Genomic DNA, 27,106 nt, shown 5'->3' with positions numbered 1-27,106 from the left:
GCTTACAATCTAAGGTCCCTAACTCACATACATACACAGTAGGGCCAATTTATTTTTTTATGCAGGATCCGATTATCGTTTGGATGTCCTTCCTAATTTAACAATTACCCAGTCTGCAGATTTTTTTTTATTATTATTAATCATTGCTTTTTTATTTTATTTTTTTATTTCGTTTTTTCTTTATATTGTGGTTTGTATTGGTACAAAGGTTGGATGTTTTAGGACTTGTTAACACCATGTTTGTTGAGCTGCATTGATCTTTACCAGCCTTTCTCAACCTTTTCAACACAGAGGAACCCTTGAAATAATTTTCAGGTCTCGGGGGAACCCCTGCTAAAGATGACACTATTTAGTCATTATAAATCCTATATAATATTTACAACTCCTGATACATTAGCGTGATGATCAGTGAGATGAATGCTCCTTACACTTGTGGACATTGGGGAGAATTACCTTCTTCCAGGTAGCTAAAAAGATCAATGGTGTCAGGGGAACTTATCTGAGAGGTAGAAATTGCTCATTGCTCAAGGAATCCCTAGCAACCCCTGGAGGAACCCTGGTTGAGAAACCCTGATCTATGCCGAACTCCTAAGGGTGTGTAAGCACTGCAGCTCTCTTACAAGACTGGGGTTGCTCAGATGCTGATAATGAAGGCTAACCCTCAAAATGTTCCTATTTAGGCGACATTCACACTGTGTAGGGTTGATTTACTAAAACTGCAGAGTGCAAAATCTGGTGCAGCTGTGCATGGTAGCCAATCATTTTCTAACTTCAGCCTGTGCAATTAAAGTCGTTATAAACACTGAAGGTTCTCTACGTTCAGGCAAGATTCTCTACCTTCTCTATGCATGAAGATAGAGAACCTTCTGTGTTCAGCAGCTGCCCCAATATTTACCTGAGCCCCCCCACTCCCCCTTCCCCCTTAATACTTTCCCAAGTTCCATTTTAATCCACTGATGTGCAGGAGAGCCTCGGCTTTCCAGGGGGCACTCTCTCCTCATTGACTGAGGCAGCAGCGGGAGCCATCAGCTCCCTCTGCTGTCAGTCACAGCTACTAGAGGGGGTGGGGCAGAGCCGTGGCTCAGTGTTTGAATGGCCACCCAAAACCGCAGCTCAGGAGCGAGCCTGCTACGGTGCCCCCCAGAGGAAACTGCTTGCTCTGGGGGTACTCGTCAGGAGGAAGGAGCCAGGGGTACCGGTGGGGGCCCTAATAAGAGGATCCAGGCTACTCTGTGCAAAACCACTGCAAAGAGGTTTGTTTAAAAAAAAACAAAAAAAAAAAACTTTCAGCTTCGGAAGCTGATTGGTTTCTATGCAGAGCTTCACCAGATTTTGTGTACCCCAGTTTTAGTAAATCAACCCCATTGTATTTAAGCCCTGTATGCCCAACCGCAGTGTTTTTGTGCTCCCAGGAGGTAAAGGTTCAGCGTTCAAAGCCTGACAGGGTGAATTCTGCTGTGGCTGGATGCTGTACTGAGTGGTTCTTGGGTTTTATAAACGGGTCTTATACATTCTAAGACATATTCCCAGAAGTAAGTCATTTCTGGGTACCAATGGAATGGGCTTCCAAAAACAAAAGATATTGATCGGTGGTGCCAGCTAAAACTACAAGGGAGACCGGAAACGGGGAGTAAATTACTTGTTGGCTCTAAATTGCAGGCCCCACAATGCTCTAGTACCATGTAACCCAACGGTTGAATGTTGGGGCCTTGAGTGTTGGTGTCCTCTGTGTACTGGTCAATGTTTCAGAAAAAGATTTTTTTTCTGTGCTAAGTTTACTTGCTACTGCTTTTAAAGTAGAACTATAGGCAAAACTTTTTCATTCATTTTGAATAGAGCAAGCGAGGATCATAATCCTTGTCGGGTTTTTATTTTTTCGCCATCTATGTCCCATTTTAGAGTTTTTGCCTTCACTTCCTGTTCCACAGCTAAACAGGAAGTGAGAGGAAATCCCTGCAAGTTAAGGGAATTCCTTGGGGATCCCCAGGTCACCAGAACTAGTGTCCCCATTGAAAGATTTCCCCTCCATTACTGTTATGTGGGCAACCCAAAATCTATTATTTTCTTTTACTTTCAATAATAATGGTAAACAGGACAAATGGAGAGGGTGAATATTTCTAAAAGGGGTACAGAAAGCAATAAAACAGGGGTTATAATCCATCTCTAGTTACTTTAAGCCATAGCAGGCCATAGACATTGGTTCAGCTCTTCTCAATCCCTTTACTCCAGAAGAACCTTTAAAATAATATTCAGACCTTGGGGAACCCCTGCTTTTAATTTATCGGGTGTCAATCTGAAAATTACTACTTGCATTAGTTGTCGATGGGAAGAATGCCCCCCTTACAGGCCGCTTACAATCCTTGGTTTCATACCACTGACTTTGACGGGTTCTGAGGCTGATTAAGGTGGGAATTAAACTCTTAGTGCCTTATGTGCAATATATTAGCCTCAGAACCGGTGTAATTAATACAAGTCCTGGTTTAAAGGGATGAGGGGGCAACCCTAATGCAGGCACCATCAAATGGAAGGTCTAGAAACCTAGGAACCCCAGTCTTCCACAGACCCATGGTTGAGAATGGCCGTTAGATGGTGTCTCTCTTTATCAAACAGTTCAATCTCTGCTCTAGCCTAAAGCTTCGTACACACAATAAGAATATCGGACAAATTCTCATTACTTTTTTGCATGCTAGCCTAATATCGAAAACCAATAGGTTACTAAAGTTACAAAAATTCTTAAGACAGAATACAACTTTGGAAGTGATATAATGTATTCTTTGATGTCTGGACACTAGATTTTTTATGGACAAGAACTGTACTAATAAAATGAAAATCATTCGTCCTTGTATCGTACGAGAAACATTTTCGTGCTTGTCCCTTTGGAAATTTTTACATGAATTGTTGTGATTTGGCTTTCGAAATCTCTTTAACCTCCCTGGCGGTTATGTCAGGAATTCTGTACCAAAAGCGGTACAATTTTTTGCATGGAAATTTGGCGTTGTGTATTATAGGCCTACAATTCTTAGTAATTACTGACTTAAACCTGACCAAAACAAGAGTCTAGTAGACATCCCAGATGTGATAAATTTTGAAACACAAACGCATGAATTATAATCGAATCAATAATATAATTTTATTATATATATATAATATAATAAAATTATATTATTGATTAGATTATAATTAATTCGTTATATAATATATATATATATATATATATATATATATATGTGTGTGTATGTGTGTGTATGTATGTATGTATGTATATATATATATATATATATATATATATATATATATATATATATATATATATGTATATGTATGTATATAGATATATATATATATATATATATATATATAAATGTTACGCGTTTGTGTTTTGTGCAACGTTTGAATTTCCCTCCCAGTTCCGCTCCCATGCAGCATTGCTGCTGCAGGGAACGGAACCAGGAAGTCAAGCGGCGGGGATCTCGGCTGGCGATCACAGCAATGGGAGATCATCGCTGAATCGCCAGGAGAAGGTAAGGGACAGCGCTGCTCGCTCAGCACATCTACCCTGAGCGTGACTCGGGAATACCGATCCTAGTCTAAAAAATCCACCCCGAGTCACGCTCGGGGATACCGCTAGGGGGGTTAAATTTATTTTTTTTGTCCTATATTCTCATTGTGTGTAAAGGCCTTTACTCTTGTGTCTTGGATATACAAGAACTTAGACCAAGAGATCCAGTATTTGGACTATTCCTTCCCCCTCCTGACCAGGTGCTCTACCAAATCTAGCAATATTCACACCCCACAAGTGACCCGAAATGGAACATTCTGGTATAGTTAATACTTTAGGTGTCTTAACTACTTTTTCCCAAGCTGTATTTTAGGTTTCTGAATCCTTGATGTCAAAGAACTGCTGTGTCTTTATAACTGTGGTTCTTTTAACTGTTCCAACAAATCTGCTTAAAGTTTAAGATGGGATTGAAACATAAATTGGAGCAATCTCTGTTTTTGGCATTATTTTAGCTTTTGATCTGAAGTGCCGTGAGCTGCTTAATGCAGAGGACACATGTAGGGGGCAGCATAACGAAGTCCAGCGTTAATTCCTTGGGGCTTCCTTCCAGAAAGTGTCTACTTTGATTGGAGCCAACAAAAGCCATCTGTTCTTATTTATAGCTCCCGTTTCTAAGAAGTATATTCTATAGCAGATAAAACGTGGGTGACAGCTCATAATTTATAAGTTTACTGAGGCTTCAACTGTCGAACATGATGTACAACACCTCCCAGACCATTCACCTGCATTTGCTCTTTCGACCACAGTTCTGATTAGGAAAGCAGTACTTCTCTGACTTCTTGGCATTGGAGGTAGACCGTGTCTACTGCCCAGAAAAGGACAGCTTGCATTGCCTAGGCAGAATATGTGGTTGTACAACAATTTCAGTAATTGAAATTAGGATGAAGCGAAACCCCCCCCCCGGATTCTATCAAGTTCTTGATTGGCCATATATTGGGAAGATGCTCTTACAGATCCTTCAACGTCATAAGCTTAGTACTGGTATGCAGGTAAGGCTGGGTTCAGACTACCCGCGGTGCGGCTTGCAGCAGGGGGTCCGGTGTGTCCCCGTTCACCTTTTCAGGTCTGAATTTTTGCCTGGAAACCATTGCACCTGCAATCAGCAGATTGCAGATGCCATGCATGTCTCCAACAGGCTGTCAGTGCAAGCTGTCTGCCTGTACCTGGTACTGGCAGGCAGTTTCACAAAGGCAGTAAGAAAACCTGAACCACTTGAGTGCGCAACAGCACCCTGGGAGTTCATTGAAAACTACAAGCCGACAGACGGAAAGGCTTCCATACAGAACTCCTGTGAATGAATGACTCGGCCGTGTGGGCAGAGCCACACTCTTATGGAATAGTTACAGCTGGTATGGGCAGAAGATCCCCAGCCTGCTGTCACAGGGATGGGGAGGGATTAGGGAGCGGCTGCAGGATCAGAAACATGTTCCCCCCCCCCCCCTAAAAATGGGTGAAACCTGTTAACCTGTTCCCAATGTTGAAATTATCCTTTTAACCACTTGCCGACCGCCGCACGACTATCTACGTCGGCGGTCAGCCCCACACAGGCAAAGTGACGTAGGGCTACGTCACTAGCTTGTGAGGGTCTAGGGAGCGAGCGCGCGCCCCCGGAGGCGCGCTCCCGCTCCCGAGTGGTCACGGACCCCCCCCGCGCGTGTGACCGGCGGACCCGATGTCCGCCGGCCACTCTGCGATCGGCGGGGGAGAGGGAGAAAGTCAGGCAGCTTGTGTAAACAAGCTGCCTGTCATTCTCCTCGCTGTATGAGAGCTGATCATCTGGATCTACTATGTAGATCCGTTGATCACTCTGCATACAGCTGAAGCCCCAGCCAATCACAGTTAGAATCACGCCCCTAGGGACACACACAGCCCCTCCCTCTCAAATAAAGTTAACCCCTTCACTACCAGTGTATTTTTACAGTAACAGTGCATATGTATAGCACTGATTACTGTAGTAATGTCACTGGTAACCCCAAAAGTGTCAAAAATGTCAGTCAAGGGTCCGATCTGTCCGCCGCAATGTCGCAGTACCGCAAAAAAAATCGCAGATCGCCGCCATTACGCGTTAAAAAAAAAAACAACAAAAATGACAAAAATCTTTCCCTTAGTCAGTAAACGCAATAACTTTTGCGCAAACCAATCAAAATACGCTTTTTGCGATTTTTTTTTACCAAACATAGGTAGCATAAAACAAATTGGCCGAAAATTTTAAAAAATTTTGATTTTTACATTTTTTTTTGGGGGGAATTTCATATAAAAAAAAAGGGAAAAATATTGCTATTTTTGCAAAATGGACGCTCTTTTTTTGTTTATAGCGCGTGATCAAAATATCGCACAGGTGATCAAATACCGCCAAAAGAAAGCTCTGTTTGTGGGAAAAAAAGGACGCTAAATTCGTTTAGGTACAGCGTCGCACGACCGCGCAATTCTCCGTTAAAGTTACGCAGTGCCGAATCGCAAAATACCCCCTGGTCAGAATGGGGGTAAAATCTTCCGGGGCTTAAGTGGTTAAGTGAGAGATCTGCCAATATGTGGGCAACTTTTTAGGCTGATGTCAGAAGGGCAATTCTGCCACTAGTGACTAATCTGTAGCGGTATAGTACCTTCCACTTACCTTTATAGAGTCACCCTATTGCTGGCTCTGGATGCTGCTAAATCTCAGTTGCTAGTGATGGGAGCGATACCATAAGGCAGACATGCAGCCACTTATAGCACTTTTCCACTGCAAGTACCGGCTTGGCTCTACTTGGCCCTGCTTGCTTTTCCACTGCTGGTACTGCATGGTACGGTGTTGGAACGGTTCGGTACGGTACGGTATAGGTTTGCTTTTCCACTAAAGTAGTACTAAAGTTAAGTGGGTGGGATAACAACGGGGTGGGTGGGATTCTCTGACCAATCAGTGGCTAGTAGTGACTGCATGCAAAGGATTGTGGGATATGGTACCAGTTATGGTACCTGTTGGAACCACAATCGAGTAGGTACTGTTTTTTTCAGAGCCGTACCGTTCGGTTCCATGCAGTGGAAAAGCGCCGCCGTACCGTACCGAACCGTTCCGACACTATACCATGCGGTACCAGCAGTGGAAAAGCACAAAAGCGTGCCGAACCGTTCGGTTCCATGCAGTGGAAAAGCGCCATTAGTGACCCTGCCACTTGCATTGGGTTACTAGCAGCGGCATTGCTCATCTGACATCAGCCTTGGGGCTTCTACAGCAAAGCCGCAAAAAGTTGCCCAGTATGTGTTGTGAGAACTGTTTTCTAATCAATATACAGCTGTCACATGACCCAGCTCTTTCCCAGCCTGTCTGTAGGGAAACAGTGGCAGGAGGAGGTTTTAGTTCTCTGCTGCTGGTCTCATGTTCAAAATAAAAGCACAGCCTTTAGGATACAGAGTAAAAAATAAATATCAATAAACTGTTTTAAATTGTCATACAACTATAGTTTTGAAATCAAATCTTTATTATTTTTTGGCAGGAACATGGTGTGGGTGGATTTCTGACAGTCAGACTGTCACTCCCCTCGAGCCTGTTTCTTAGAATAAGAGGGGGGTGATACCTCCATTAATCTACATGTATTACCCCCCCCCCCCCCTCATGGTGTTTAGCTGGTTAGTGGGCATGGAGGAGAAGGTGGGCTTTCACTTTACCACTGTGTATATGCCCACATGTGTGACTTTTTAGTCCCATGGGCAGCTCGGATGTGATAGGGAGGAGATGCTCAACATAGAAACTCACTGAAAACTGAGCATGTGTAGAGTTGCCACCACAGCTACAAAATCCCTATGTGAATTAGGGACATGAACAGAAGGTGGAGATAGAGAGCAGCAGGACCAACCAGGTTTTTGCAGAATACAGAAAACAAATCTCTTAGTGACTGAGTGAGTATGAACAACATGTAATGCAACATTTGAGGATTTTTTTTTTTATGGTGTAGGTTTAGTGGCACTTTAAGCCACAGGTGTCAAACACAAGTCCCGCGGGCCGAATGCGGCCCCCCAGGCCATTTCATGTGGCCCCCGCAGCTGTAGGACCCTCCTTGTCTCTGTAGTCGGCAGCAGAGAGGACAGAACTCCTTAGCCAGATTCTGCACTCTGTGCAGCTGGAGAAAGGCTCATCTTTGCCCATCTCCCCCCCCCCCCCCTTCTCAGCAGTCCACAGCAGAGAGGAAGACAGAACTCCTCCTACAGATCCTGCACCTCTCTGTACAGCTGCAACACCACCTTGCCCCTGCCTCCCCTGGTCTCAGCATTCAGCAGACTCTGGAAGCTGACTCCAGCTCTCCTCTGGTTCTTTTCCAGACCCTGCACTTCTTCCCAGATCCATCCGCACCTTCTTCCTGGCAGCACCACAAGGTAATGGGGTGCATTGTGATGTAAGGAAGGGTGGGTTACTCTTGACTTCTGATGGGGGGGGCTCTTGACATCTCATGTAAGGGGGTGTGGGGTGCTCTGGACATCTAATCTTACAGATATAACCGGCCCTCTGAGGGCAACCATAATGCTGATGCGGCCTGCAATGAAATTGAGTTTGACACCCCTGCTTTAAGCCCTCGTTCACATTGAATGCAGCTTTGAAATCGTGCAGCTTCACCTGAAATTGCACGATTTCAAAGCTGCATGTTAGTGCGACTTCAGGTTCCACTTTGAAGACATCTGTGCAGGTTCATGCACAGATGTTTATGCAAGTTGCACCCGAAATCGCTAAAAGTAGTGCAGGAACTACTTTTTCAAATTTATGTGGCACCGCAAAGTTGGCATCCCGTTTGATTAGAGCATGGCCATTGCCGACACTAGGATGCGACTTGTCATGTGATTTGAGCTGTCAAATCGCATGACAAGTTTCTTCAAGGTGAACGAGGGCTAACTGAATGCAGTCTGTCCGTCTCGATGGCACAGCCCATGCTCAGTCATGTCCGGTCTTCTAATGCAGTCTGCATGGTAACAACTGAGGCTGTAGTGTACGAGCCGCCTTGTTGGGTACACTCTGTACATGTCTGTGCATTTTATTGCAGTATTTCCTAGGCTGATGATCTGCTTTGTACTTGCACACACGTCTACATTTTATTCTTTGACATCTCCCCATACATCAGACAGCACTAGTGCTATGGCTCAGGTATGCGAGTCTGAAACAAATATAGAAGCTTTAAGTTTCCACTTGACTGTGCCAGGTATTGGCTTTATAATATCTCTTTCTACTGAGAAGCGCTCCAAAAGGTGCAGCTGTGAACCGGTTTCATCTTGCACTGTGTAGCTATGTTGGCAGGCCTCTAAATGTAAGGTATGCCGTCGGCCCCACTGTCTCTGTTCAGGCCGGTCTCTGTTACCAGGAGACAAGAGCCAGGGGATTGGAGGGCATCTTGAGCTATGAGGCCAACTGATTTGCTCCCTGCCACTCCATGAAAGTAAAAATAGAGTTAGTGGAAAATGCTGCGTGGATGACATGTCATAGACGGGCTTCTTCTACTACCTGCTGCAGCTTTGACGGCTCACACCGATCAACGTCCTGAGCCAGCAGCTCCTAACGGCGCTCGGGCGCTGGTGGTGTCACCTTGGTTTGAAGAAATCCATCGGACTTCGGAAAAATGATTGCCCTAAGCGAAAAGCTGATTGCCGACTGCAGCAAAGGAATCAACAAGGTGGCAAAGTTTCTCAAAGGAGGATTTGGTGCTCCGAAGCTTCAGGCTGCTTTTCAAAATGCCAAGCAAGCTAAAATGTTGTTGGCAGGTATACGATGTTCTGTTTGGGTTCCTTGGTTTTCAGCGGTGTTTGGTGCGGTGTTGCAGGGATACTTTTCATGCCAGTCTTATATTAGAGGAAACTGCTGTGAGTTTTAAAGAAATGTAGACTGTGTTACAAACCAGTTCCGGCTTCCTCTTCCTGCATTGCGGACGTTATTCATGCTGGGGACTTCTACATTTTTAATGGCCTTCTTTTCCTTTTTTTTCTGTTGGCTTTCAGCTTTTGACTTGCCAGCGTGTCCCCCCCCCCCCCCCCCTCACAATTCAGCGATTATCATTTCCTGTCTGCTTTCCTAAATGAAAAGGCACTATTCACAATCCTACATTAGCATTTACAGCTAGCATTGAGATTCAGAGGAGTTCTTTTCACAGCTCATATTCATAACTGTAGACTTTGAAATGCAGCTTTTCCAGCACTTCCATGCTTTTCATTGGGTGGGGAGGGGAATGGGGTTCAAGACAGAATAGCATTGTTCTATAGCTAGTATTATAGTTCTGATGATACTTTACTACAGTGCTTTCTATCCTTTAGATTGCAGAGAGCTAGCCATGTGCTCATCATTGCCCAGTCTTGGTTGAGTCTACTGCAGTTAGTATTATAGTTCTGATACTTTTACTACAGTACTTTCTATCGGAGTCCAGGGATCCTCAAACTACGGCCCTCCAGATGTTGCTGAACTACACGTCCCATGAGGCATTGTAAAACTCTAACATTCACAGGCATGACTAGGCATGATGGGAATTGTAGTTCCTGAACAACTGGAGGGCCACAGTTTGAAGACCCTTGTATCCTTTAGATTGCAGAGAGCTAGCCATGTGCTCATCATTGACCAGTCTTGGTTGAGTCTACTGCAGTGAGATCCTTTTTTCTGATGTGGTTGCCTGTTGTGAATTGTTACTTATTCCTCGTACTCATGATAAGAATATCAGATCAATGATCATCCGTTATTTTTTTGCATGCTAGTTTCATATCGGAAACCAATAGGCTACTAAAGTTACGAAAATGATCGTACAACAGAATACAACATTGAAAGTAATGTAATATATTGTATTGTGTTTTATCGTATTTGGTCAATCAGAGGATGCATGGTCTTTGTCGCACGATTTTTTTTTTTTTTTTCGTACAAAAACTATACAAATTACACGAAAATCATTAAATTTTCATGCTTTTCCCTTTGGATATTTTTGGATGAACTGTCATGATTGGCTCACGAAAGCTGTGTACTAACGATAAAATTATCGAACGATTGCTCAGAAAGTGCCATTTATCAGATTTTTTTCATCATGTGTACTAGGCATTGGTTCTGTTATTTTGAGCTCCGTAAAACATTTTTTTCGTACTTAAAAAGGAATATTTTAAAGAGACTTTAATGTGCAACAATGTTTATTTTCTTGCCTGAATTCAGTTTTGATTTTTTTTTTTTTTACAAGGTTTAATATTGATTTATTCTAGACCTTATTCACACCTGAGAGATTTCAATTGGGTTTCCCAAAGCACTTTAGCGCTAATCATCAAGATACCCATTATATTTAGTTGTGCCCTTCCCACCTGAGTGTCGATTATAGCTTGTTGATTGAGGGTCCATTCACACTAGCGCAACTTGTCAGACGACTTGGTCACCTGACGACAAGTCGCGGTCGGTCGCTCGCCATTGAATAGTACAGGACCCGTTCTAATAGGAGCGACACAAGTCGCTCCGACTTAGAAAAAGTGTCCTGTACTACTTTGGGGCGACCTGGAGGCAACTTGCATTGACTTCAATTATATGAAGTCCCTGCGAGTCGCGCCGAGGTCGCGGTGCACAGCTTCACAGGTCGCCCCAGCAAGTCGTGTCGCGCCAGTGTGAATGGGCACTGAAGCTCAAAGTACATTGGCGTCTTTGTGGCAGAGTTGCATGTTTTTGGACCCTGTCTCAATGGTAGCATTTTTGTTTGATTGCTAGCCTCTCCTATTAGCCAGCTTTCCATTGGCTAAAACAAAGATGTTCAAGGCTGAAAATGCCCAAAGAACATGTGTACAGACTCCAAAATCACCTGAAAACACTCATAGAGGCTAAGGAACAATGGTGTGCTATATAAGCTTGCAGAATTGAGCCGTCAACTTCTGAGACCAGGGTTCCATGGAGCACTAGGGTTCCTCCAGAGGTTGCTAGGGGCATGAGCAATTTCTGCCTCTCAGATTCCCACTGACACCATTGATCTTTATAGCTATCTATAAGGGGGTAATTCTTTCCAATGTCCACAAGTGTAAGGAGCATTCTCCCAACTAACCATCACACTAATGTGTCATGAGTTGTAGATATTGTCATTTTTAGCAGAGGTTCCTTGAGACTGGAAAGTTATTTCAAGGGTTCCTCTGTGTTGGCTCTCTTAAAGCTCGTACACACTAAGAAAATCAGGCAAACGTTTCCTTACGATTTTCGTATAGTGTGTACACCACTTTCTACAGCCCGGATTCAAACCTTCTGAACAAAAATTTCTGAAGGTGACGAGCTTTTTTTTTTTTTTTTTTTTCTCTTTATCATACGAGAACAGTACGAACGATTTTAGTTTTAACGTGTACCATTTTCATACGAAAAAAAGTCACGAAAACGAAAGACTGCGCATGATCAGAAACGGGGAAAAACATCGAGAAAAAACCTTTAGCTGGATACACACCACTACTGTATATAACTTTTTTTGTTGTTCGATTTCCTTTAAATGTACCTTCAACTATGTAGCGGAAGGGCCTGCCTGATTGCATACAAATTGAAATTATGTAGATTTAACCTCCTATTATGTGGTTTGGGTAAATCTAAAAGAAAAAAAATCTAAAGACAATTGTATAGTGTGTATGGCCCATTTGTCATACGAGAATTTTCATAGGAATTTTCCTTCGGTTACGATTTGCTGTGAAACAACAAGGAAAATCTGTTGAGCGTTCCCCGATTTTTCTATAATGTGTTCCCCACTTTAGACTGTGGAATCTGCCAAAGGTACGGCATGAATTGTGGTTAGAAGCACATAGGCACTTTGTCCCAGTGTCTTGGCGTGTAGCAAGTTGGGGAATGCAAAACCTTAAGGGTGGTCCATTGTTACAGAACAAGAATTAATTGTATTCAGAATTCCGCGTTCTAAAATAGTCTTTTTTTTTTTCTCCCATAATGGCCGCACTTTGGTTTGCGTCAGCCAGTGTGATCTGAAACCTGTACATAGTACAGATGCAAGTTTTAACCCCTATATATTCTGCCTTTTCTTTTACTGTGAAAGTAAGGTGGTAAAGTAATTTTTATGGCGATCACCTTTTACCAATCTGTAACTGTATTGCATTAATTACGATTATTGTAAAAAAAGAAAAAAGCGACATACAATGCTATAGCAAAAAAAAAAAAGCTTTTATTCCCAATAGGGTTTTTTCAACAGAACATTTATTGAGTTAGCTGATAATATATGAGCTTTTAGCCTCGTAATCTTCAAAGCTGAATAGGTTCCACTTTTCTGTGGAATTTCCAGGCAGCCATGTGGGCGCGTTTTTCTATCTGCATGCGGTTCTCCTTCAAGGAATGAATCTTTGAAGAGAAGCACGGGGTGCACTTTGCCCTTCACTCCAGTGCTGATTATGCAATTCTCAGCGGCCTGTGAGAGCAGAAAGATTAAACGCTTGCAATATGGTCCGAGGTAGCTGCTTGCCTGTAAATTGCACGGGATTAAGAGGGGTTATTGTTTAATTCCTGTAAGCAGAGGATTAATTGTTCTCTTGTCTCCTGACAGTATAATGAATGCTTTTTCTTTATGGGGCTTTGGTTTTGTTTCGTTTGGATGCCTAAGTTATTAAATGGGTTACAGGACAAAGGAAGCAAGTCATTTGGAAATATCTTTTCAAGCAACTGGCAATTTGGTATTTTTAATAACGCTGCCAGGTTTGGTGCAGGTTTAGTTACGTTCCTTTTTGGCCTGTGGTAAGCTGAATGGACTTTTCGGAGTACCTACGTGTCATAGGGCATATATGGTCCCCAGGTGGTTTATCTGTGTAAAAGTAGATCTAGCAGACATCTAGCTGCTAAAGCTCTGTGGATCATAAGCAGTTCCTATTTTTTTTTTTTTTTTTTTTTAGAAATAAAACCCTTTTAGCTTTTTTAATCCTTTGTTACATCTCCGTGATTCTAATTTTACTTCCACTCTCTGTCTGTATGAAGTCCCACTGCATTGCTTTTCTTATGTTTCCCTATAGTGAAAGCAGTAGACCACCACTGTAATTTATCAGCTTGTAATCTCTATTGAGAGAGCGTGTGGCAAGATGACAACACTTAAGCCTGGTACACGTTGTTGGGGTTTTTTCCGTTCAACCCAGAGGGTTGAAAAAAAAAAAAGTAATCTACGGTTAGAGCCGCTGTACTAACGATCTGACATTAGTACAGTGAACTCCCCGCTGAGCTGTTGTGTTCTGACAGGGGGGCGGCCCACCCACCAGAACACTCCTCCGATCACCAATCCCAGCCATTGGCTGAGAGCGCTGACCGGGAGCTGATCAGCTGCTGGTTTTCCAGCATGCTCGTTCGACAGAAGTTTGGCCGGCTTTTGTCGAACTGGCTGGCATAGACATGGGCCAAATGTCGCCCTGTTTTTATTGCACCAGAGGGGCAGACTTGTGGATGTGGTGTACCTGGATTTTGCTAAGGTGTTTGATACAGTTCCCCACAAACGCTTAGTTTATAAAATAAGGTCTGCAGGTATTGACAGCAGGGTTTGCTCTTGGATACGGAACTGGCTAAAAGGGCGTGTCCAAAGGGGGGTAATAAACAGCGCATACTCGGACTGGTCTGAGGTAGTAAGCGGGGTCCCCCAAGGCTCAGTCCTGGGACCAACCTTGTTCAATTTATTCATAAACAGCTGGGATGGGATCAGTAGTTCTATATCAGTTTTTGCAGATGACACAACATTGGGCAGGGCAATATATATAAATTGGGCAGGGCAATATTGTATTTCCCATTAAAACCAGCAGGGCTGAACAAAAAAACTGACAGCTCAGGACGAGCCGCTGTACTAACTAACCGACGTTAGTACAACAACGATCTCCCCTGCTGTTCTGTTGTGTTTGGACAGGGGGACGGACAACACTACCCCCCCCCCCCCCATACATCCCCAACCTGCCACAACACTCCGGTCAGCGCTTCCAGCCGAAGGGATTGGCAGACCTTTACAATCGTGCCCCTTCAACAGAAGCCAGCCCGACTTCAGTACACACAGGCCAAATGTCAGCCGGTTTCTATTGATCCAGCCAATGCCACCTGACGTTGGGCCCATGTGTATGGGGCTTTCATTTAGTTTAGTTTGTGTAGTGTAAGCAGTCTGAATCAGGACCACTTGGATGAGGGCATGGTTCATTGAAATATGGTCACAAAGTGCACCAAGTGCAGAACACTCTCATAGGTGGCGGAGAACGGAAGCACAGATCTCTGTGGTATGGCTGGCACAGGTGGTGATATAAGCGTGCCCGGAAAAGCTTCCTTAGAGCGCAGTGTAAGCGGGCATCAGCAAGGGAGTGGGGTGACTGTTGGGGACAGTCCTACCAGGGTATGGTTTGATCAACCGCACGCAGTGAGACTACCATAAATTACATAAATTGTTAGTACAGTGACACCGACTGGAGCTGCCAGTTATTTTTACGTTTTTTTACTTTTTTTTTTTTTTTACTTCCAACCCACTGACTGGGTACCAGGCTTAAGGATGTGTTGTAGTCAGTACCCAGTACTCCAGTACTTTTGCTAGCTTATGTTCGCACAATCAGTTATCACCGCTTCCCCTTGTTCATTCTCATTGCTTAGCGAACAGCCTCTGCCCCTTTAGTAAATCAACCCCCACTGTGCCGATCAGCAAAAAGTAATATGGAGGATGGTGAAATGTGCCCACTGACACATTAAAAGCTCCCAAAAGATGGCGTCTAAACTTGCCGGGAAAGAATGGCATTCTTTGGGGTGGATTCACTTTACACAGCACAGTGCGGACGGAGTAATCCCGCTCTTCAGCTTCTCCGGCTCTTGTTGCTACAGCTGTGTTCCAGTTATAATGCATCTTTTCAGCCTGAAAGCTTGTAAGAGCTTTTCCTGTTCAAATCATGTTTATGTTGGAACCTGTCGCTGCGCTCCTCCACAATCAGCAGTTTTTTTGGATTTTGCTGCCGAAGAGGGGCCCGGCTGGAACATATTTCTGCTCAAACATGGCCGCCATCTTGCTACAGTCTTGGAATGAATGGGAGTTTATAAGAGAACAGATGTCTTTGCCAGCTGCTCGGCAGCGATCAGCCCTTCTGTAAACATCCTTTTCAATAATTTAACCAGCCCCCTTTGGTACACAGGGGGGGAAAAAGAAAAGACGCTCCATTTTCTTCCCTAGTGATCTGCTTTTAAAGTAAATATTTGAGATGTATGACAATCTGGGAAATTTTACTGTTATGGTGGTGGATGACGGGCTTCAGAAATGTGAAAGAAAACCTTACAGAGCATAATAAAAGCCAGGACAGTGCATGTCAAATAAATATATATATATAATGTGTGTGGGTGTATATGTATGTATATATATGTGTGTGTGTGGGTGTATATGTATGTATATATATATGTGTGTGTGTGTGTGTGTGTGTGTGTGTGTGTGTGTGTGTATATATATATATATATATATATATATATATATATATATATATATATATATATATATATATATATATATATGTACGTACGTACGTACGTACGTACGTACGTACGTACGTGTGTGTAATAAACATATATATATTAGCGATCGACCAATATCGTTTTTTTTATTGCCAATACGATATTTTTGTACAATCCCCTCCTCTGCACTTTAAAATTAAAAAAAACTTGGCGTTTTGAATGCTTTTATTTGGCGCAGAGTACCTGGAAGTTATGTCATGACATCACTTCCAGGTTTTTACATGGAGACCCGATCGGAGCCGAATGCGGCTTTGATTGGGTCTTCTCGTCGGCGGCCGTGCAGGGTGGTTGCCCGGGTCTGCCGGTGGGACAAGAGACCTGGGTGAGCAGGGGGGTGGATTTTGGAATGTACCCTCCTGCTCCTTGTAATGACAGCCAAGCGGCTTCTCAGCCACATTGGTTATCAATACAAGACAGCCGACTGTCGGGTATGGACGCCGGTACTGGGGTGATGCCTCTAGCTGCAGGTATCACTCCGGCAGATGCACTTTCCCGAAATATCGGCAATATCAGTCACCTTGGTTAAAAGTGCAGATCGGCCCTCAATATATCGGTGTTGCCGATAATTGGTTGATCTCACATATATATATATATATATATATATATATATATATATATATAATTTCACACATTTTTACCTTTTTTTTCCCCTAAATTGTCAAAAATTCAGTGTAGCGCCATACGGTAGTGAGGCACCAAAATGAAATATTCGTAACTGAAAATTCAGGATGCACTTGGCTGAAACCAAAATTGACTGTTTTTTTAAAAAATTATATTTTTATAAATGTAGTATATTTAAATTTGATAATTAATATCATACATTTAAATAAATATGAATTTGTTAGCCATTATCGGCACCTTTTTGAAGCGGCGTTCTAAAATCCTGCTTGTGAAGCGGCGTTCTAAAATCCTGCTTGCTGCATTTTTGGTGCATATTTTGACAAACTGCATCAAAAACGCACCTTCCCATTAAAATGCATTGATAACGCAACAAGAATGCATCAAAAATGTACCCATGTTGCTTTTTTTTTTTTTTGTCACATGACCTATGAAAAGCACACCATAAGCACGGTCAAGTCGTGGCAAAATCACAGTAAAATTGTGGGCATTTTTCGGCAGCCACTTTTATTTTTCTTTCGGCTCAATGCTAAAATCCCTATTTTTCAGCCGATAATTTTTAGTGGCTAAGAATTCAGTGTTTTTTTTTTTTGTCATTTTTTTTTTAAATATATTTGTCAAAAAATCAATATAATGCCATATTGGTAATATTATCGTTTGCCAACAGAGTTCCAGCATGCTTTTCTGTTTGATTAACCTATTAAAGCGTGTACAGCTCTCTCTCCAAATATTCAGGCTGTGAATCCTCTCCCCCTTCTACACAGCACATAAGTTTGTCTATGGCGCCCTCTACCTGTAGATGTGTGTACAGCTCTTGCCTAGTTTGCGTTCTGATAAGGTTGTGCAGTATGCCATGCTAATTGTTCAGCCTCCCTTGTAGACAGAAGCGATGAATGCAACATTTGCTCAGACATGTCAAATACCGAATGTTTGCTCGGAGTTTAAACTTTAACTCGCACACTGTGGTTTCTATGTAGGTTGGTGCTTCAAGCTGAGAACTAATGACTTTCCAATTTTTTTTTTCTCTCTTGCAGCTTTCACACTGCCTGATTTGACAGAGCAATTTGCACCTCCAGAGATTGCCCCGCTGGTCCTCATCAAGCTACTGGAGGCTATAGAAAGAAAAGGTATGTGCGGGGTTTATTCATGGCTTGGAACTGCTAGCTGGTGTCGTCATTTCTTTTACTAGGAGTGCAGCAAAGTATTCTTTTATTCCTGCATTTTTTTATAGTAAGCTAAATCAAAAAAAAATAGATATGGCAAACACATTTATTTATTTTATTTTATTTTTTCAATTTTTATATCTTTATTAAAGGTACCATTATATATTCACACGGCTCATTTTTCACAGAAATTATTAACACATTTAATATGGTCTTATGATTGCAGCCTCACTATTGCATCTACATAGAATGCCTTCTTTGTTGAAGAATGTTTTTTTTTTTTTTTTTTTTTTTTTAGAGATGAGTATTATTACATAGGATTAAGAGCTGGTTCACACTGAGGCGATCCGACTTCGGGGGGGCGACCTGTGAAGTCGCGTGCACCGCCACTTTGGCGCGACTTGCAGGGACTTCACATAATGGAAGTCTATGCAAGTCGCTCCCAGGTCGCCCCAAAGTAGTACAGGACCCTTTTTCTAAGTCAGCGACTTGTGTCACTCCTATTAGAACGGGTCCTGTACTACTCAATGGACCGCGACCTACCGAGACTTGTCAGGCTGACAAGTCGCCTGACAAGTCGCACTAGTCTGAATGGGCTGTTATAGTGACAACCGTTTACGCAGCGTTTTACAGCATAAAGGCCGACCGTACAGTTACAACACGATATAAGAGAAATCAGAGGGCCCTGCTCATTAAAGCATCATGTGAAATAAGACGTCTACACATTGGGGGAGATTTACTAAAAGTGGAGAATGCAAAATCGGGTGCAGCTCTGCATAGCATCCAATCAGCTTCCAGGTTTAAGCCCATATTCAATCGCATGTCAAAGCAGAGCCAATGGCCAGCAATGACGCTGACTTGGGGGCACCGCACCAATTCCCAAAAGTAGTTTCTGCAATACTTTTGACGACTTCAGGGGGCGATTTCAATGGAGATCTGTGCAGGACCCCAATGGAGGACTGAAAATGCTGGTTTGAAATCGTGCGAGTTCAGCCTCAGTGTGAGCCTAGGCTTGTTGTCAAAGCGAATTGAACAAGCTGAAGTTAGAAGCTGATTGGCTACCATGCACCAGATTCTGAGTGCTCCAGTTTTAGTAAATCCCCCCCATTGTTCATAAATCCTTTTCTGTAGGAGAGTAGTGATACCGGTATTAGTTCATCAGTTGCAGCCTTTGCACACTGACTTTGTAATTTCTGCATATCACCGAAGAAATAATAGGTCAGGAAATTTCTTTATAAAATTTGGATTGTTTTTATTTAATTTATAAATTAACCATCGCCCAATCTTGGCAATTATTATTTTTTTAATTTAATAATCTCATACACTTTTTGACAAACAATTTTGTGATTCCTTGCCGTTTTATTTTGCAGCTAGCCATTATTTTACTGTAATAGTCAAATTTGTATTGTTTTTTGCCATGCATGGTGGTGGGTGGTGGTTTATTAGTGATTATCTCCGAATTCTACTTTGTCCTTGCAGTTGGCTCCCTGGGTATCTTAATAGAGCCTAAATTCTAATTACTAGCAGCCTGTTGGATGGAATATAACGATCCTAGCCAAGCCTTTAGTTTCCTGGGGTTTTATAACATGTGAATTGCACTGTTGTTTTTTAATAGAGGGGACTGATTACATGATTGATGGTAAATGTAGAAACTTGGCACATATTGTGTAAGATTACAGCAAGAGCAATGACGGGACTTCTGGTCACCTACAATCTACAGCAGCCTTCTCAACCTTTTCATCAGAGGAACCCTTGAAATGACTTTCCAGTCTCGGGGAACCCCTGCTAGAAATGGAAATCTCTATACACAAGATACATTAGTGTGACGGTCAGTGGGAAGAATGCTACCTTACACTTGTGGTCATTGGGAAGAATTACCCCCTCCCTGATAGATGGCTAAAAAGATCAGTGGTATCGGTGGGAACTTCTCCGAAATTGCTCCTTGCTCAAGAAACCCCTAGCAACTTCTGGAGTGACCCTAGCTGAGAAACCTTGCCCCTATAGTAAGGTTTTCAACAACCCTTACTATGTATGTAGTTCTGGGTGGTATTTCCCCTAAAATCAGTTGGTTCAGGAAAGCCTGTAGTGCTGTGCTAATATTTAGGCTTTGTTAGAAGCTCATGCACTGGATATTCTCCTGTACTGAAGTGTTCTAGTTTATATTGGAGGCTTAACATGTTTTCTCTTACAGGTCTGGAATCCCCAGCACTGTACAGAACCCAGAGTGCCAGCAGTGTGCCCGAGCTCCGACAAATCATTGAATGTGGTAAGTAGATCATTATAGTGTACAGGCAGATGAACACATTTTACCAGCTTTAATGCTAGGGTCTAATTTATTATATTGTTGAAGAGGTAGAAAAGTCATAATGTTGATTTTTACCTATAGGTAAGCCGATAATAAGGCTTACCACCTATAGGTACAGAAAAGATCTCCTAAACGTGCACTGTTTAGGAGATCTTTACTTTAGCAGCAGGCAGTGACGTCACTGGCGTATTGGCACTTGGGCTCTGAATGGACCATGCTGTCCATTCAGAACTCTGTGCTGCGGCCGTGACTCCCGCGCTCATGCACTTGAGTAACGTCATTTTGGTTTGGCCATTCATATGGCCGAAGCCCGTGAACCCAGGAGAACCATGTAAAGATGGAAGTGTCTCGTAAAAGTGCAGTTCTTGGAAACACATTAGTTTTAAGCGGCGTCGTTTGCCGCCATTTCACGTGCAGGCCAATTTTAAAGTGTGACATGTTTGGTATCAATTTACTCAGCGTAACCTCCTCCTTCTCATTTTACAAAAAAATTGGGCTAACTTTTTTAGTATTCTGTTTTTTAAAAAAAAAAAAAAAAAAAAAAACGGAACACTAAAAAAGTTAGCCCAATTTTGTTCCCGAAAAAAAAAATTCATTTGAAAAATCGCTGTGCAAATACCATGTGATGTAAACATTGCAACACACACCATTTTATTCTAAAGGGTCTCTGCTAAAAAAAAACAAAATTTTTGGGGTTCTAAGTAATTTTCTTGCAAAAAACAAAAGTTGATTTTTTACATGTAAGTCCCCATTCACACTAGCGCGTCTTGTCGGGCGACTTGGTCTGCCATTGATTAGCACAGGACCCCTTCTAATAGTCGCTCTGACTTAGAAAAAGGGTCCTGTACTACTTTGGGGCGACCTGGAGGCGACTTGCATTGACTTCAATGATATGAAGTCCCTGCAAGTCGTGCCAAGGTCGCGGTGCACAGCGTCGCCCCAGCAAGTTGCGTCGCCCCTGTCTGAACGGGGTCTAAGTGTCAGAATTGGCCTGGGAAGCACGTGGTTAATTAGATGAAAATTGAACTTGTTGTAACAATAGTTTTTTTTTTTTTCCTCACCTCCCCACCCCACCCCATAGTCGGGCTTTGTTGCCATTAAAATGTAAAGCAGTTACATACCTCCTAACTTAGGTTAAATCATGACTATATTTGTAAAGTCCACCTGCTTCTCCCCCCGCTGGCACCAACATCTTCTCCTGGTCGCCTTCTGGGTTCTGGAGCTTCAGCCATCTTGATTGGCTAGCCAGGATCCCTTAACTCTTGCGTGGGAGTTGATCTATCTTGGCGCTCCCCACCGAGCTGTGCATGCAGTGTATATTCCCAAAAAGAAGGTGAACAGGCGGGTCGGAGTCCTTTATTGGGGAAGACATTGTATGTCCTTTAATAAAAAGCCTGCCTGATACTTTAAGTACTTGTAGGTTTAAAGAGAAACTTTACTATTCTTGATTATTACTTTTTAGGCCCCGTTCACACTGGGGCGACGCTACTTTGCCGGGCGACCTCATAGGTCGCGGCGCGCTGCTCGCACCGTGACCTCGGAGCCGCCGGCATGGACTTCATAACATTGAAGTCTATGCAGGTCGCTCCGGGTCGCCCCAAAGAAGCTCCAGACCCTATTTTCTAAGTCGGAGGGACTTGTGTCGCTCCTATTAGAACGGGTCCGCAGCTTCTCTATGGAAGGCGACCTGTCAGGCGACCAGGTCGCCCCAGTGTGAACGGGGGCTCAAAATGACAGATGTAATAATTTGGAGGTTGGATGAAATGTTTGGTGTAGTATAACTCATATGATTGTTAAATAGTGCATTATATACAGAGATGAGCTGGGGATTCCTCTGAACTCCCACTTTATTTCCTATTTCAGTGAGGGGCGAGCCGGGTCATTCCCTGCCCTGCACCTTTTGTGAGCTATGGGGTTCCTTTATTGGGGTAATGTAGGTTTAATGTGAGGACCTTATTCAGCAATTAAAGGTGTGATTCATGGCAGCAGCTATTTAGCTCTTCTTGTTTTATAAATGCAGTGTAAATGTGCGGAGCACCTGTATTTGTTTTAGCTTGCCTGCTATATAATAGTTACTGGGACCCAGCTGTCCTTCCTGGAAATTCTTTTTTTTTTTTTTTTCAAGAATTTGTTCACAATGACATTGCTCCCAGTAGATGGCGCTGCAGACCACCCAGTAAATCCCTTTCTCTTCAGTGCCATGGCTCTCTGAACTGGATTGTAATAGATCGGCACTTCGAGGGATTTAAATGTTTGCATGCAATAAGATCTAAAGTTTACCTAATTCAGCAAATATGAGCTACGAAAATATTTTGTTTCCAAACAATTTATCAATTTAGATATTTTTTTGAACTCCAGACAAAAGCTTACTTTTGGGGTCCGCGGCCCGCATCCGCCGACGGAGACCGTTCTGCTCAGTGAGGGATTGATCTGCTGGGGCAGGCGGATGACCGCTCCCTCTCCGCTCTGTGTGCGAAGACGGAGCTGTCAGATCCCTGCTGTCCTCTATGGGAGAATCGGATGAGAACGGACCGCCTGCTTCTCATCCAATCCGATGCGATCCGTTGGACGCATGGAAAATGGGTAGAAGAAAAGAAAAAAGGAAGATAGAGGATCCTCCCCAAGAAACGGATCAACTAAGGGCACCAATGAGATGGATTTAAAAAATAGAACAACTTTATTAGGCACATATGCCGATATACAAAATGTGAATGGATTTTTGAAATCCATCTCATTGGTGACCTTAGTTAATCCGTTTCTTGGGGAGGATCCTCTATCTTCCTTTTTTTCTTTTCCTATACATACTGTGCCTGATCAACGGTCACCTTTGGGAGGATAATATTCCTTTACTATACATATAACATATAATCTTTTGTCTACTTACTAATGGCCGCATGTGGGAACACACCCCAGGTTTTTTCAAGGATGGAAAATAGGGTTTCTATCCATCCGGATTTCAGGGATAGGATTGGAAGCGGATAGCAGCGGGTGTCAGCGGAGTTGTCTCCACTGACATCCGCTGCCCCATAGGGATGCATGGAGGATCCTAACAGGTCCGCCTGAAAAACTGACAGGCCGATCTGATCTGATCGTTCATGTGAAAGGACCCTTGGGCCTCGTTCATACTGGCAGTGTCAAATGCCTTTAGAGGATGTTTCTAAACACCTATAAATGCGTGTAATGATTTTTCAATGGTGACATTCTAAACAAGCCTGCCTGTGTTTAGGTGCTGTGAGTTTAGTGAAAATGGAATTCTTTGCATCCAGGAACCAATTAGAAACTGTAAACGTGTCTAAACCTACTTTAAAGTGGAACTGTTATAAAAAAAAAATGGCAACAGGCAGTCTCTTTATTGCAGAAGACACATGCAATAAAATGAACTTACCTACCTGTTTGCAAGGTCCTGTAGAATGTACACTGAGCTGCGCATGCGCTGCTCAACTTGCATTTCCTGCACAGTTGCAGTGTGGCAGTATGGGTAATTCCTACACATGTGCAGGAGTGACATTGTCTCTCATTGGCTAATCAACACAGCCAAAGCCCAGCACCCAGAAAAGGCCAAGGAGGAGGAACTTTGCAAGAATCGGAGCACTGGAACAGAGGTAAGTATTTAAATTCAATTCTGCTTTAAAGCAGCAATATCTATACACAGGAAAAAGTCATCCAGGGTCTCCTGCGATCAGATATAGTTGCATTTTTTGCAACTTTAACTGCAGAAAATGGAATGCAGAAATTCCAATTTGTGTAAACGCACGTAGACTGCATGCACCTGCTGAATGTCTAGGTGTACATTCAGCCATAGCAAAGCATTAAATGCTGCCAATTGTATTTAAAAGTTGGGCCAGATGCGTGTATTTTCACACCTGTGATCACTTTGGTGTTAAATAAAGACATGCCAGTGTGAATGAGGCCTGGCACCCCGGTAAAGGCTATGATCTCTGTCTGATTTTTATTGCGTTGTCCCCATTGGGGAGATTCATCCTCCCTTTCTGTCTGGTGATTTAACAGGAAATGGGGACACAAACTGAAACGCATTTCTTGCTTTTCCTCACTTGGTGACCAAACAGGAATTGAGGGCAAATAACTCTACAGAGGCAGTAATAAAAACCCTTAAGGCCCCTTTCACACGGGTGGACTGATCAAGTCGGCCTGTCCTCTAAGTGTGCCCAATCGGACCACCCATTGCCCTCTGTGTCAATGGATATGTGTCTATGGATACCCGCTGACATCCCATTCTGTCCGCTAAAAACAGACAGATGAGGACCCGTTCCCCATCCGTCTAGTGCAGGGGTAGGCAACCTTGGCTCTCCAGCTGTGCTGAAACTACAAATCCCATCATGCCTCTGCCTTGGAGAGGCATGCCTGTGGCTGTTAGTCTTGCAGTGCCTTATGCGACTTGCAGCTGGAGAGCCAAGGTTGCCTACCCCTGGTCTAGTGGATTGGATGGGCACCGGGAGTAAAGACACATCAGACTGCCCATAGAGGACAGCGGGCTGAGTCTGTGTCCACTCTGCATAGATGAAGCAGACACGGACCAGCCATCTGCCTGCACAGTGGGGATCAGCGGACAGATTCCCCGCTGAGTCCTCCACATGTGAAAGGGGCTGAAACCTCCTCTCTCGTGCAGAGCTGAAGTAAGAAATGTTTTGAAGGCGTTGCATTTTTTTTGTTTGTTTTTTATTACTTTCCAAGTTTTCCCTTTTTATGTTTTTGTTTTTAGCTGTAAGGTTATTGTAGACTTTAGCTATGTTTTGTGCATCTCTTTCCAAGAACTTGCCAGCCAGCTCTCCCCACCCTGAATACAGTCTGTTGTGTCTGTCTATACATAATATTTACAGGCAAAACACAGACTTGTTAAAATCAGCTTTTCTAACCTTCCTGCTTGCACTTTTGCAACAAGTTTTAGTTCTACAATCTGCTACTTTTGCATTTGCTTTCAAGCTAAAACTGGTGCCTAGTGAAAGCAGCACAGCAAAGTCCGAGCGGAGCGGAAATATTATGGGGTGTGTTGACACGGAGTCCTCGATAGCAGATTGGACGCTATAGACTAAGTTCTGGATTTTGGAGCTTGATATCATGCATACTTTTATTTTATGTTACAGATTCAGCTGCAGCCGACTTTGAGCATCTGGACTTACCTACTCTGGGTGATGCTTTGAAGAGGTTTCTATTGGATCTCCCAAACCCAGTCATTCCAGCAGCTTCTTACAATGAGATGCTTTCAGCTGTAAGAGGTAAGGAAGAAAGGGATTCTTTTCTGGTCTCTATTGATAAAATATTCATTGATGTTTAGCTAGAAGGAAGATGTCAAGCACAGGCAGCAACACATGTATGAATACTTTTCTTTTGGGCAGCACAGTGGCTAAGTGGTTAGCACTTCTGCCTAGCAGCACCAGGGTCATCGGTTCAAATCCCAACCATGACACTACCTGCCTGGAGTTTGCATGTTCTCCCTGTGCCTGTGTGAGTTTCCTCCGGGTACTCCGGTTTCTTCCCACACTCAAAAGACATGCTGCTAGGTAAATTGTCCCTAGTATGTGTATGTATGTATGTGAGTTAGGGACCTTGGATTGTATGCTACTTGAGGGTAGAGACTGATGTGACTGTACAATATAGATCTAAAGCACTGCGTAAATTGATGGTGCTATATAAGTAAATAAAAAATACATTTTTTAGACCCCGTTCACACTGGGGCGACCTGTCAGGTCGCTCGCCATAGAGAAGCTAAGGACCCGTTCAAATAGGAGCGACACAAGTCGCTCCGACTTAGAAAAAGGGTCTGGAGCTTCTTTGGGGCGACCCGGAGCGACCTGCATAGACTTCAATGTTATGAAGTCCGTGCCGGCCGCTCCGAGGTCGCGGTGCGAGCAGCGCGCCGCGACCTATGAGGTCGCCCTGGCAAGTCGGATCGCCCCAGTGTGAACGGGGCCTCAGGGTACAATGTCTCTAAAGGTCGACTGTGGGAAAACATAAAATCCCCCCCACAAGGGTTAAATGTTCACTTATGCATAGGGTACCAGGAAAACAGGACTTGCACCGCTTGCTGCTCAACACTTTGTGACACTTCGGCTTGTGGGTGGTCCCTCTATGACAGGGGTCTCAAAACTTTCTAAATGAAGGGCCAGTTTACTGTCCTTCAGATTTTAGAAGGGCTGGACTGTGGCCATTAGGAGAAGAAAAGGTCCCAACGTCAGTGGGAAAAAATAATGCCCCATCGTTTGTTTCAGTGGGAGTAATTGTGCCTCATCATTGGTGTAAGTGCCAGGAATTGTGCCCCATCCTTGATGCCCCTGGAAGGAATAGTGCCCCATCATTGGTGTCATTGTGCCCCATTGGTGGCGTCATTGGGAGAAACTGTGCCCTCTCATTGGTGTCATTGGGAAGAATAATGCCTCTTCATTGTTGTCATTTGGGGGAATTATGCCCCATTGTTGCTATCAGTAAACTAAATAGTGCTCCAAGGGCTGGATAAAAGCAAGCAAAGGGCCGCATCTAGCCCCCGGGCCGCAGTTTAGAGACCACTGCTCTATGACCTTGTACCATGCAGAGCTATTGGCCCTGCATTGGAATTAATGACATCAGAGTGCCTGCAGCCAACAGAGCACCTTCGAGAAAAGCCACGGGCGGGAGTCTGTAGACGCAGGGGATTAGGTACATAAGTGCCGGTTCACATTTGTGCGATGTGGGAATGCTGCGAATATACAGCCTGTTCCCGCATCTCATCCGCAGCCCTGGCAGTTCACACTACCATATGCGATACGCTGGGGGTGTCAATTATAGGTTAACGATACCCCCAGATCATAGCGTAGTGCGATCTGAAAGTTCACACAGAATCTGATCGCAATAGTGTGAACCACCATGCAATCCGATTCTGCTGCGAAAACCAAAAAAAGGGTCCTTGCGTGTTATAGTGCGATTGCTGTGCAAATTCAGCCATACAAACAGAGATCGCATGTAATTTTAGGAGCAGTGCGCTCCGAATTACATGCGATCTCTGTGATCGCACAAATGTGAACTGGCAC

At 43.5% G+C, this 27,106-nt stretch overlaps 1 protein-coding gene across 2 annotated transcripts in view; it reads left to right on the top strand.

The window, feature by feature from the left end:
* Nucleotides 1–27,106, top strand: part of PIK3R1 (phosphoinositide-3-kinase regulatory subunit 1) — a 101,922-nt gene that overhangs the window by 45,345 nt on the left and 29,471 nt on the right. Inside the window, exons 1-4 of one of the 2 annotated variants that reach the window (XM_082272727.1) lie at nt 8,988–9,280; nt 17,651–17,743; nt 19,971–20,045; nt 25,187–25,318. In XM_082272727.1, coding sequence (XP_082128853.1) covers nt 9,139–9,280; nt 17,651–17,743; nt 19,971–20,045; nt 25,187–25,318 — 442 coding nt within the window. In that variant the 5' untranslated portion in view covers nt 8,988–9,138. Of the gene's footprint in view, nt 1–8,987; nt 9,281–17,650; nt 17,744–19,970; nt 20,046–25,186; nt 25,319–27,106 lie in introns of those variants that run through there. The other variant, XM_082272726.1, reaches the window with a different exon arrangement.

The sequence above is a fragment of the Pelophylax lessonae genome (assembly GCF_965119305.1).
Source record: "Pelophylax lessonae genome assembly, chromosome: 1".
NCBI lineage: Eukaryota > Metazoa > Chordata > Amphibia > Anura > Ranidae > Pelophylax > Pelophylax lessonae.
The sequence above is the reverse complement of the archived record's forward strand: the minus strand, read 5'-3'. Positions and strand labels throughout refer to the sequence as shown.